At 38.8% G+C, this 14,203-nt stretch overlaps 1 protein-coding gene across 1 annotated transcript in view; it reads left to right on the forward strand.

Annotated features, from left to right (window-relative positions):
* Positions 1-14,203, forward strand: part of COL25A1 (collagen type XXV alpha 1 chain) — a 393,583-nt gene that overhangs the window by 270,449 nt on the left and 108,931 nt on the right. Inside the window, exons 8-10 of the mRNA XM_012766225.3 lie at positions 893-964; positions 1,705-1,812; positions 4,778-4,813. Of these exons, the coding sequence (XP_012621679.1) occupies positions 893-964; positions 1,705-1,812; positions 4,778-4,813 (216 nt within the window). The remainder of the gene's footprint in view (positions 1-892; positions 965-1,704; positions 1,813-4,777; positions 4,814-14,203) is intronic.

Consider the following 14,203-nt stretch of genomic DNA (forward strand, 5'->3'; position numbering starts at 1 on the left):
AGGGAGGCCTTAGGTACGTGCTTGTTTTGTCTGTCCCCGTGACGTGTCCGTGTGACGTTCTGTGTCGTGTTGTTTTGGTGCCGTGCCGTCCGTAGGGCCTGCCGGGCTTCCCCACAGTCGCCGCCCTGCACAGCAATCAGATCCTCACCGTCAAGGTTTGTGGTCGCCCCCCGCGCGGTCAGAGCGCGGCCAGCATCAGGTGGCGACGACGCTCCGCCCGCCCGCCGCCGCGTCCTCCCCTCCCGTCGTGCGGCCCTCCCTGCATCGGTGAGGGTCATTACCCTCAGATGTCCATTAAGAGGGTTCTGAGCATGCTCGGGAGGAGAGACTGCGGCGAGCAGGTGCAGAGGAGAGAGGCAGGCGTAACATCCAGGACCCGGCCGCACCGCGCGGGTTTGTGCGCATGCGTCTAATGCTCCGTGAGATTTCTCCGGTCAATTAAATTGTCCCAAGTACTCTCTCTGGGCCCCGGGCAGCAGTAGGAGGGCAGTCGAGCTCATGCCACCTTATGCTGGTTGACAAGCCTGACGGAAATGGAACTGGCGCTTCGTCTCCAGACTCTCTGCTCAGCGTGCAGGAGGCAGGGTCGCCCAGCCTCTCTGAGTCTCGGTGGACCGCATTAACGAGACCCAACACCCGCAGCAAAATGAGGGGTCCCAAAAGGATCACTTTTAACTAAAAATCTGGCCTCATCATCCCATTTCGGCGTCCTGTTTCTTTCAAGAAGAGCTGGAGGGTCTAAGGTCAGACGCAAGTGCCAGTTCTGTTTTGTTTAAATAGTCACTGTAAGTCTAATGCATATATCTTTATTTCTTTCTTGGGGCCTTCTGATGTCTATTCTCCAACTCTCTCATCTCTGAACTTCAACCTTTGACCTCACCTGACTGATCAGATGGTGTTTCCTAAAATCAATCATGGGTTTCTCTCTGCTGATCAGCAGCTCATTAAACGCCGCCTGATTAAGGTAGTGCTTATTCTTGCTAAAGTCTGATTTCTTCTTTGCATCCAGATATTGCTTTGTGTGCTATTGCTTTGCCATTTATCTCTCATGGGTGGGGCATGGGTGGAGGGTGGGTATTTATTTGGAAATATCCTAGAACAAAATAATGTTTAGTGAGCTGCATTGGTTTGAAATGTATATGAAATTGCCAAAAGAAAAAGGTATAGAAAGCCTATCTAATCTTTTCCTAATTAAAATAAAAAAACTTAATTTGCTTAGTTTCTGAGCTCCTGAGCTTTGATAATTTATAAATTATTATGCAATATGACAGGAGCCTCCTATGCTTAATTTTGTAGGGTATGAAAAAGTAAACACGTTCCTCTAACTATAAACACATCCATTTTATTAATATTAAATAAGGTGAATATAACTGATGCAGCGTTGTCATGGATAAAGTTATGCAAAAGTTTTATGCCAGCTCCGAGCACAGTGATAACACATACACTAGTTCCAAAAGCTGCGAGTGCTGGTTCCTGGTTCCTGAGCTGCTTTGATTTTAACAGCATCTAATCAGCTCACCCGACATGAATATTTATTTGCTCCCTGTTGGCAGGCAAATTGCCTACAGGCTTCATGGTTCTGGTTGTTCTGGTTCTTTTAAGAGTGTAAATGTGGATTAATATTACAAATTTAAAATGTTGAAAAGAAGACCTTGGTTTTTATCTTTCATGGTTATTTTTGGTCTTTTCCCATCTCCATTGCAGGGTGACCAAGGCCAGGCAGGGCCTCCAGGCCCCCCAGGCCCTCCAGGCCCTAGAGGGCCACCTGGGGACACAGGGAAGGACGGCCCCCGGGGAACGCCAGGAGTGCCCGTGAGTTGCTTTTCGGATCAGTTGTTCTCGCAGGTTTTGTGTCATGTCAAGGGCTGGGAACTAGGAGGGAGTATGGTGATGAGGGGCTGTAGGCTCAGAGGGTCAAGTGAGTGGAGTGGGGTGAGGGACATGGGGAGGTAGGAAAGTCTCCAAGCAGAGCAGAGCACTCCTGGCAGCATCCGATCTCACCACTTCCTCCACTGGGAACCCATGCAAACCACAAAGAGAAACTGGAGACAGCAACTAAACTGGTTTTCAGGTAAGTCTCAAGAAGTTTGTGATTGGAGATGCTTGATCTCGCGTGTGTCCTGACGACCGAGTGCATCAAGGCCTTTGGTTTAAATAAGAGATTAGTTTGAAAAAGTAAGTGGGAGATTGCTAACATTTTCCAAAGGGTCAATAGCATAAAGTCCCATACTACTAAACAACTTGACCCCCCAAAATTGCTAATAACAGTAAAATTAACAGTTAAGACATTGGTAGGTATTACTTAAAAATATCATTTTTCTTTTGTATGTAAGGCTTACTAATAGAAAGGATTTAAAAGTAATCTCAATACTCAGTTACTATGATTGATCAAGTGTCTATGACATAGCAATACACGGCACTAGATAAATGGTTTGGTTTGGTAGGGGCAACTCAGCAATTTAAAGAAATATATGGAAAAGTTCAATTTTGGACTTATGACTTTAGGGCTAGAAATTAAGGCTTATTACTGGATTATTTAATGTATTTCTTTAACTAAAATTATTTTCATTAGTATTTTCATAGTATAAAAGTAATAATGAAAATATTTATTGACAAAGAAAATTTTGAAAATAAAGAAAACCAAAAAGAAAAAACATTTGCCATAATTATTAATGTTTTGGTATATTTTCCTTCCATTTTCATGTGCATATATTTGTGAACTTTTTTTCAAAGAATGATTCTCTTTGTAAGACTATAGGATACTTTAAAACTTGTCTGAGACAGCCTTGTTAAGCCCCATTTCCCTTTATGGATGCTGCTCTGAGTTTGCTGATATAAAATGAGAAATTGAGTGTTAACAAATGATTTGCTGGTTGTTAGGACTGTTTTCACTGAAACTTCAAAGGCAGTGGTTTCATTCTAAAACTGTCTTTGGTCTCTCCTTTTCTAAGGACAATACCCCAAAAGATAGAGAGATCTGCAGCTTTAGGAATATTTAAAGCTCCCTGTTGCTGGTTGCCAACAGAGAGAGACAATGACTATCTCTTCAAATAAAGTAGTTAAAACCATTTTGGTGACACAAAATTAGATCATTGAGCATTGTATACTATGACAGAAATTAAATTCAAGGTAGAAATTACTTTTAAGAAACAAAGGTAAAATATGAAAAACTAAACCATCCAAAATTATGTCATTTTTTAAATGAATATGGTTTATTCCTGTAAGAAAGAAATTGAACTTTTTACACAAAGGAAAAATTAACTTATTTTTTTAAATCCCACAAATATAATTTGAACTGGATATGGTCTCTCATATGTATTGTGATAACCACTATAAAGAGGGGTTTTTTGTTTGTTTTTTGTGACAGAGTCTCGTTACCTTGCCCAGGCTGGAGTGACTGATTGTTCATGTGTGCCACCATGGTGCGCTCCAGCCTCGGGCTCCTGGGCTCAAGCAACCCTCCTGCCTCAGCCTCCTGAGTAGCTGGGATGATAGATGTAAACCACCACACTCAGCTAAAAAAATATTTTATAAAAATAAAGTGGGAAATATTTATTTTGAAAGCCCAGCAATATCTATATATTGGCCTTAAAAGCACAGTTTTCCAGAAAAATATATTTAGCCAATGACTGTCATTGTAATATGACAATAAAACATTAGGCCAGGCATGCTGGCTCACACCTGTAATCCTAGCACTCTGGGAGGCCGAGGCAGGAGGATCACTTGAGGTCAGGAATTCAAGACCAGCCTGAGCAAGAGCAAGAGCAAGACCCCATATTTACAAAAATAACATAAAAATTAGCCAGGCATGGTGGCACATGCCTGTAGTCCCAGCTACTGGGAAGTCTGAGACAGAAGAATCACTTGGGCCCAGGCGTTTGAGGTTGCTGTAAGCGAGGCTGACGGGACTGCACTCTAGCCTGGGCAACAGAGCAAGACCCTGTCTCAAAAAAAAGAGAGAAGCAATTAATCTGAGTATTAGAAAATGATGATACTAGTATGATATGGCAGAATTTTCTCTGTCAATTTTAATGAAACATGTTGCTCCAACCGTCATTAATCCAGGAAGGTCAAAATTAAAAATCAGGCCGGGCATGGTGGCTCACGCCTGTAATCCTAGCTCTCTGGGAGGCCGAGGCAGGCGGATTGCTTGAGGTCAGGAGTTTGAAACCAGCCTGAGCAAGAGGGAGACCCCGTCTCTACTATAAATAGAAATTAATTGGCCAACTAATATATATATATTAAAAAATTAGCCGGGCATAGTGGCGCATGCCTGTAGTCCCAGCTACTTGGGAGGCCGAGGCAGAAGGATTGCTTGGGCCAGGAGATTGAGGTTGCTGTGAGCTAGGCTGACGCCACGGCACTCACTCTAGGCAACAAAGCGAGACTCTGTCTCAAAAAAAAAAAAAAAAAAAGAAGTAAAAATCAATCTCTGCTCATTTTATTAAATTCCTGCCCTAAGCACTTGTCTCTCTGTCCTATGTATGAAAGTTCTAAGTTCGCGTAAAGAAGATACCACATCATCATTTTTATGTCACCATAAAGTGGACGTGATAATCCAGACTAAATTTTTAAAATCCTGAAATGTTTATAGAATTCATTTGAAGAAAGAATATCAACTCTCTTTTAATTGTGCTATGTTTATTTTTCTCTATTTAACCTGAAAAATATACTTGACATTCACATGTCCAGTGGGCATTAGGAAAAAGAAAAAAAAAGATGACTGAAGTTTTTTATGTTTATGGGATTATTAAAATGATCACTGTTCTTTTTTAAGGGTGAGCCAGGAAAACCTGGAGAACAAGGCTTGACGGCAAGTATCTCAGTTTATCTTTTTCCATACTAAAAATAATGGGAGGCCAGGTTATTAAAACTGGTCAAGATTATGTGTGACAAATGTTATATGCCATATGACAGACTATTAACAAAAAAGTTAAAATCAGTAGAAGTTATAAGGTAAGATATTAGCCAGGCATGGTGGTGTGCACCTATAGTCCCAGCTACTAGGGAGGCTGAGGCAGGAGGATTGCTTGATCCCAAGAGTTCAAGGCTGCAGTGAGCTGTGATCATGCCACTGCCCTCTAGCTCAGTTGACAGAGGGAGACCCTGTCTCTAAAATCATAAATTAAAAAAATAAGATCGCCTATTGAACACCACTATATGCTAAATGTCACAAAACTACAGAATTGATGTGGGAGAAAAAGAAAGAGAGATTCCAGGCAGGGGACTGACAGACGCTGAAAAGGGTCAAAGGAGAGCATTTATTTTAAGCAACTCTGTTATAAGAGAGATTAAATTTAGGGGCATGCCTATTAGTTTAAATAGAAATGCATTTTCAAATTTTCAAAGGGATCGGGTGTGACTATGAATTAGCATAGCAAACCTTGGGTAGCATTTCAAGGAGTTTGTTGTTGTTGTTGTCGTCAAAGGGCTCCACCCAGAGAGAAAAAATTGTGCCTTTTGGATCTGTCATTACAAACAGGTCATGCACTGATTCCATGTGGACCTGCTCACAGACACACAGGCCCAGTTCCCTGTGATTTGTTTGTCCTTTGCCAACAGAAAAGATGTTTGTTCAGCTTGGTGGGCCCTGGAGAGTGGAATTCCTTCAGCCTGCCTCTCCTTGAGCTGCCTTTCTAACCTACCTTATGACGCACACACTCTTGGGAAACACAGGGTCGTTCTCTAATAACCCAAATGCCAGAGGACAGCTCACGCCCACCCTGGAGGCAGAACGGGTGGGCTCAGAGACTGCAGGGAGCCAGCAGGTGATCGCAATAAGCTTGATAATGTGCATTCTAGAATACATACTGTTTGGCACTCAGCATGCAGGTGTTCTGGGTATAAAATTTATTTTAAAAATACAGTTAACTAGATCCTAGTGAAAGTAACCCACTGGAGCAGACAGTTGGTCAGGAACAAACTTGTGAATGAGTTAAAAATCAAAGGCTTCTTCCTGCGTGGGACGCCTTCAGCAGCTCTCCTGGGAGAACCCCCCCAACTTAGCTGTAAGTGGAGCTGCCTGGGAGCAGTCTCTGGGGAAATGAAGGCACCCTAACACCCAATCTGACCACCCTGAGACCCCCTGAGACTCAGTCTGACCCATCATCTGGAAATTCTCTGTTCCTGAGCTATAATAACAAGGTAGATATTTGATACAGATAACTTTTGGTAGTATACTGGGTTTTGTTTTTTTAAGAAAACAATAAGGTGAAAGAAAAATTTTAAAAGACCTATATAAAAATTAAACAGGCCGGGCGCAGTGGCTCACGCCTGTAATCCTAGCACTCTGGGAGGCCGAGGCGGGCGGATCGCTCAAGGTCAGGAGTTCAAAACCAGCCTGAGCAAGAGTGAGACCTCATCTCTACCATAAATAGAAAGAAATTAATTGGCCAACTAACATATATAGAAAAAATCAGCCAGGCATGGTGGCGCGTGCCTGTAGTCCCAGCTACTCGGGAGGCTGAGGCAGCAGGATCACTTGAGCCCAGAAGTTTGAGATTGCTGTGAGCTAGGCTGACGCCACGGCACTCACTCTAGCCTGGGCAACAAAGTGAGACTCTGTCTCAAAAAAATAAAATAAAATAAAAATTAAAATTAAACAAAACATTTTTCTTCGGTGGTAACTTTGCAGCGAAGTTCAGCATTAGCTAAATGGTATGGAGTCACAGAGTACAAAGGATTCTTGGAAAACTATAATATAAATTTCAAAATTGCTTTAGGCAATTGAATGTACATATAATTTGTATTCTGGAAAATAGTCAAAACATACTCATTCCTTCTGAGCATTCTTATATGGAAAGGTACTTGGAATGCCCAGGAGCCCTTGTTTGTGCTCAGGTATGCACAGACTACTCAAGTTTTTATCAGTGGCATTGCTTTCTTGCCTGATGCCCAAGTCAGCATCCTAATATACAATATTCTAAAATAAAAATGGATTTTTTAAATTATATGTTTATCTTCTCTGCATTTATATATACTCTCTGGTATATACAGTGTGAATAACAACATAATCCCCTTTCCCTACAATTCCTAGTTTGACATCATTAAATAAAAATGTTTGACCTAGTCTTATATGAACTGTGTTATTATCTTAGGATGTCCAATTTCCCATTTCATCTAGAAATTTTCTCAGATAAAGATAACACTGGATATTTTTTTCTATAAACCTTTTCTATTCTCTTTAAATTCTTCAGATTTAGTTCATGTTCTTATTTTTAAAATGCAGCTAAGAAACTTAATTGAAATCACAAATGTTCCAAGGATATGTATATTCAATGATCTTCTAAAGTACATTTAAAATTACTTGTTTAAAGATGTAAAAGTCATTTTTAAGAGAAAACTTCTATAATATATAAAGAAAAGTAGACAAATCATAGTGTATATCTCAGTGAATTGTCACGCAGTGGACATAACTATAAACCAGATCAAGAACTAGTACTTTATCAGAAACCTCCTTTACCGCAGTCCCCATCCCACAGGTGGCAACCATTCTGACTGCTGTCACCACACGTTAGTTTTGCCTGCATGTGAATTTTATATTAATTGAATCATACAGTGTGTATACTTTTGTGTCTGGCTTCTTTCATTCAACGTTGTATTTGTGAGATCATCCACCTCTGTTTTAATAGCCTTCACAGCCGGTTAAGAGAAAAAAAGACGGAAGAATCTTATTTCCTTAACTACCCTGTTAAAACTACATCACTCAGATAGCAGTAAATGAATGAATGTCTGTCTGACCTTGGGCAAGTCACTTAACCTCTCAATTTCTCATCTGTAAAGAAATGACAATACCCTCTCTGACTGCCTTAAAAGGTTGCCAAAGACAAATGCAATAAATTAGGGGAAAGCACTTTAAAATACATAATGAAGAACTATATGAGTATGTTATTATTATTATCACTCACTCTTTCTCTCTAGAGTAAATTACAGGTGAGCATGGATTTCTATAACAGATGCATTCCCGTACAGTTTTATATAAATCAGATTTTCATAAATCAACATATTTTAAATGTACTGGGGAATTTTGCTACTTTAAAGCAATCTATTCAAAGTCTTTGTGTAAAGCGGTATAGTCCCCTAATTCTTCTCCCCAGAAAACTGAATTTCTATATTCTTTATTTGCTTAACATGAAATATTTCTCTGACCAAAAACCTATCATTAAAAAAAAATCACTATTTGTGTTTGTTACTTTAATAGCACCTATATATTTTAACCTATCTCACAGAGAGAAGAGGATACTGGAAACATAATTGCAATTTTCATGAGGAGAAAAATTCCCTTGGAACTTTTCTTTCAAATTGTGTGTGTGTGTGTGTGTGTGTGTGTGTGTGTGTGTGTGTTAACTCAAAGTCTGGTAGGGAGAAAAGCACATTGTACCAGTAGTTTTAGTTTTGGAACTATTTAGCAGTCTGTGATCCTTTCTACTGATCTGTCAAATGCAAGTAATAATTCCTAGTCTATTGAATTATGGTGAGAAGCAAGTGAAATAATAATATGGAATGTTTTATAAACTACAAAGAGTTCTACAAATGAGGAGTATTACTGTTAAAACAAATGTCCAGTGATAAAACTTGGCAGACAGAAAAGAATAGGATATGTAAGGGCTAAGAACAGCTGAATACCAGGTACAAATTAAGTTACAGCATGTACCAATACTGCCATTAAGAGTGCAATGTATTGCCCTTGCCCTATTTGTTGCCGTTATAGTTGTTCTCACCTTCTCCTAGATATCACATTGTCTTACATTATCAATTTTTCATAACATTCCCCTCCTCACCCACCAGTTCAAACAAAGAAAAGGTAATAAGTACTGCTGCTCTCATCTTTTCCACATTACACAAAAGCCACTACAGTTACTGTTTTATCGAGGAGGAGCGCTTGCTTTTGTGAGTGCCTCTTAAGAGGCACTGGAGAATTTTTATAAATTTAAAATGTCTCTGATGATGACATAAAGAAGTTAGAAACAATCTAAAATTAGCTCTTACAAAACTGTTTATGAGTGTGTCAGATAGGGAATTTGTTTTCATAATCCAAGATACATAGTTTATATTGCAAAAATAATCATCTGAAGATTAACAGCATCTAGGATAGATTAGAAAAGAAAACCTGCAGCTCAAGCAGTTCCACATTTGTTGAATCCTGCTGTGCCTCTATTCTATAAACATGACCTTTGGGTTTTCTGAAAAGTTCAGGATGAGATTTTAAAAGACAGAATCTCAAGCGTAAATAAATTTGACTTCATCTAAATAGGGAGAGAACTGCTCTCTCTTATAAAATTAGACCCAAAAAATGAAATCAAGGATTGACCACAATTGGAAATGGTAGAGTTCTGAATCCTAGCGCAAGTGATCTTCATCTTTTGGTTTTCCAGAAATGTAAATAGCTGTTAAAATATAAAAAAAAATAACAAAGATGACCAAAGTCATCTTGGTGTGGTTAGTTATTAGACTAGATTTTGATGGTGAAATCTTGTTTGGTAAAACTGCATGCACTTGGGTTGTGGGCCCTGCCTGCCGAGACGCCTTAGCAACCATTCTAATGCCGTATTATCCTCACTTAATCTCATTGCCCATGAAGTGCGTATAAATGACACCTTACAGAGCTCTTCCCACCTCCGTGGTGCTTTTGTCCAGAGTCTGTAATGCTGCTTTCCAAGGGACCAAGAGAAAGTAGACAAGTGGTGCTGCCTTTTTCTAATGCTGTCCCGCCGCTGCCTCTTCCAGTTGACCAACCCAAGAAAACACAGTCTGTGTTGACTCCTGTGTGCACGGACTTCTTTAGAGGTGCCTTACAGGGGTGTTGGAACACTTGACTTTCCTTTGAGGCTGGTTCTGTCTCCTAGAAACAAAGCATCAACTTCGGAGAGCATTTTCAACAGTGATTTAGAAGCACAATCATGTAACATGCATATAAAAAAATAGTCTAAACAGCTGAGTAGATGACTGTATTCTTCTCTCGTTTTTTCATTTGTTTTTCTTAATGGCCTCTACACTGTGAATCAGCTCTATTATTAACTGTCTCTACACTGGTTCCAGTTAGAGGTCTAATAAGCTATACCATGTTGGACAAGTTAAGATATCCAGGACTTAGGTTCCTCATCTATAGAAAGTGGTGAGATTAAATGATGTAAGTTCCCTTACAGCTCTAAAGTTCTGTCATCCTACTATGTTTTCATTCTATATGCACAGACGTATATTATATTTCTCCATTATATATTCTATAAATAATTAAATGCAATGAACAGTGATATATTAAGTTTTAATGAAAGAAATTCTTAAAAACTGTCTTCTTCAAAACTATAATGAACTTCTCTAGTTGTCATTTCTTTTAACTGTAGAATCCAACCTGTTGTAACTATAATGAAGCAAAACATGTGACTTGTATGAAAATATTAATGAAATTATATTTAATATCTCTCATCAAATTCTCATATTTTATCACTAGATGAAAAAGAAACTTTTCAAAATAAAGTTAGGTCCATTTGAAGTCTGTGCTTTACATTTGCAAATTTAGGGCAAGAGGACAGATAGAAGTCCTTATACAAAATGTCTAAATATTTAAAAGTTACAAACTAACCTAATAAATTGTTAAGTAAAATGTGTTCTATCCTCTAGCCTTAATAGATGTTTTCTTTTTTATTTTATATTTTTATTTTCTTTTTTTTTTTTCCAACCCAGATCTATAGTTGCAGGACCTTCATAGATGTTTTCTCACAATGACTTGCAAAGCTCAAATCCAGAACTCTTGCACTCCTTGGAGTTCAAAGCCAGAGTGTGGCGGCTTCAGGAGAGCTGTGCCCAGCCCTAACCCTGAGTCCCCCTGCTTCCTTTCTCTCCCATACCTTCCTCTCTCTCTCTCAACTTTGTAAGATCCAGTCTCTAACTTTATAAGACTCGGGTTCTCAGATACTCACAGGACCAACTCTCATCTGCATCACTCAAAATACCCACTTGTTTACCTTTTCTTCTGACTGGCTGTGCACACCGGTGATGAGGTTCACCTTCTGAGCAGACCCGGGAAAGAGGCAGCCGGCAGTCTCGGAAGTGAGCTCAAGTCATTGGGGCAGAGGGTTGCAGGCTCCCTAGTACCCCAAGTATAGTCTAATGTCAGGGCAGGGGTGGGGAGAGGGTTCAGGGGAACATGTCCTCTTTAGACTCGTGGATTCCTAACCCCATGAGAAGGACAACCAGAGAAGAGCCCTTTAAAGCACAGGCCCCCAGGCGGGAGCCTTCTACCCATATCTAAAAAAGTGCAGGTCCATGTGTTTTAAGGTCCAGGAGCCTTAAAAAAATAGACTTCTGCTTTGGTCGCCTCCTTTGAGAAACACACATACATACAGTTTCACACTTCCCCAAGCTAAATTATAAGGTTTCTCCGCTTTTAATTAATAGAATAGTGTTGATACTTAATGTGTTTAGTAGTGACTAAATGATATAAATTAATCACTCAATAAATCAGATATAAACACAAAGAAATAAACTATATTTTTCTCCCAACTGATGTCATTGCACCCCAGGGGTAGGATTAGGCAAGATAAATACAACAGAATTACAACAAAACTGCTTTTCTTATGCATCTTCTCATATTCATGTATGTATTATAGATTATTTGGAGTACATGTGTGCTCACGAACATGCATGGCATAACTAAAGCCATGATTTTCATGAGGACAGTGGAAGAGTAATCACATCAATTTCTAATCACACTATGTGGCTATTTTTTAAGGAGGATGTAAAAGATTTAGAAGAAATCTTAGCAATTATCTAGCTTAGCGCTTCACAGAAAGAAACAGCATCAGAGTAAATAAGTCACTTGGCTAAGGTCACAAAGTAGTAAATGGCAGAACGAGGCTAGAATCCAATTCAACCGATTGTAGTCTTGTGTGTTTTACAGTCTAGATCTGCGTTGTCCAATACAATAACCACTAGCTACATGTGGCTATTTAAATTTTAATTTTAATTAAATAAAATTAAAAATTTAGTGTCTAAAAATTGTACTACCCACCTTTCAAGTGTTCAGTAGCCATATGTGATTAGTGGCTGTCCTATTGGATTGACTGATATAGAATGTTTCCATCACTGTAGAAAGTTCTGTTTGAGAGTATAACTCTACCTAGATAGAACACAGCTCTGAATATACATGAGTATATATTATCATTTTAAATTTAAGACCTTCTGTGGATCACAGGATATTTGAATGCTAGCAGCCAGTGTTTCTCAGCATTGTTGATTTAAAATGGGAAAAGCACTTACACTTAATGGAAATATTTTTTACTGAGTAGTGTAGGGTGATAGGCCTTTGTGAACCATAAATTTGTTTCCTTTATGGTGCTCAAGGGAAGTTATGTCTAATCACAGAGGGCAGAGAAGCCTGTTAATTTTTCTTTCTTTTTGGGTCATTTCCATTTTGGGGTTAGCAATAAGCAATTTATTACATATTTTGAAGGGACAGAGTGAGCTAAGTTTAGCTGTGGCTATCTGGTGAGAGGTGATACAGAGTCTCTGTTTGGGGACTTGATCAAAACATAGGTTTTTAAATACCTAAATCTGTCTTTAATCGCTGGTGGTATTTAATGCTCAATATTTAGTGTTGGGTTCTGGTTTTGTCAAGTGGTGAGAAAAATGTATTACTTCTTTAATTTCCTGAGCTTTAAGAGACCTCCCTTAAAGAGGTCATAGCCTCATGATATTGAGAAACCCCAATAAATGAATCATCCAGGTTTAATATTTTCCTCAAATAGTCATCCCACAAGATAGGGAAGTCAGAAGGCATTTAGTCTTTTAAAAAATAATTGCTGCATTTAGAACATTTTTGCACTGAATACTCATGAATAAATTTAACAGCATGCCATCTTATTAACAGACTCTTGGTTTTAGAGCAACTTTCTTAAGTAATAGAAATTATATAAATATGTGGAAATCCAGCAAAGAGAATTTAACAACTTTTAAATTCATTCATTCGTTATTCCTATTTAGTTAATGATTATTTATTTGTTAGGTACTAACCTAGGTGCTGAAGATGTAAAATATATGGCCTGAAGAAATTGCTACCTAGGCAGGCGATTTAAAAAATATGTGTATACACATATTAAAATACAGCCAGTTGAAATGTGCTAGAGAAACACAAAGGATAAAAACAAGCTGTCTGGGTGCCTCGGAGAAGGCTCACGAAGGAAGTGAGTTATGACTGCCGAGCCTTGAAGAATGATTAAGAACTTCACGTGAAGACTAATCGGGGAAGGATATGGACTGCTTGGGAAAATATAAATGATTAAGTGCGACTGAAGACAGGATCCACGAAAGACACTTGAAACAAGAGATGAGGCTCCCCCATGTCAGCACTATCTTGTTCTGTCCCTGTTTGTGCTGTTTGAACTTCATACCCAGTTCACCTAAGTCATCAGCTCTTACATAGAGAACATTTCAGCACACTCTCTTAGACTCTAAAACATTTCCCACTAGTTTCTAGTTTGCCATTTCCACACACTTAAGCTATGAAACCTGAATCTTATAAAACATCACTTGAATTACACTCCAGACATACATATAATAGTGGCTAGAGTTTATGTTCCTTAACCTTCCCACATCAAACATCCGAGCAGAATGCAGAATTTTATATAAATGCATCTTAAATGATTTCTTCTTAAGTAAGACAGATTTCCATTATTTGTTTTAAATTTCCTCTTACTCTTTATAAACCAAGTTTATATATTTTGGGATCTTGTGATGCATTTGACCAGGTTAATATCTTTCAAAAAATAGTAATTAAAGTCTGTCGCACCAAACCGTTGAGAAAGTCTGGTACTAATGTTTTATGGGTCCATAAGTTAGATTATATGTGTTATCATTCTTCCCTTTGGAACCAGACTTTAAAAAATATTTTCTTCATTCTGCCTAACTTTTATTAAATCATGGAAAAATTCTTAACTCAAAAAAGAAATAATTTTAAATGGCTTAATAGTTTGGGGCATTTATCCTCCCCTTCACAGGCAGACCACCTCTTTTTTGTTCCCTGTGTTTTTTATTACAGAAGCTGGTCGTATATTCATGTATCAAGAAATGACCAGCAGCTCTCAGAGCTTCAGATTTTACTGTTGGCCATCAGGGACAGAACAGGAACTGTGTCCGCCCCCTGCATCATTTCCTAATAGCAGGCAACCAGAACTTGCCTTAAAACACGTCCCAAGAGGCATCCTAAAGC

Source organism: Microcebus murinus, chromosome 27, assembly GCF_040939455.1.
Source record: "Microcebus murinus isolate Inina chromosome 27, M.murinus_Inina_mat1.0, whole genome shotgun sequence".
Classification (NCBI taxonomy): Eukaryota; Metazoa; Chordata; class Mammalia; order Primates; family Cheirogaleidae; genus Microcebus; species Microcebus murinus.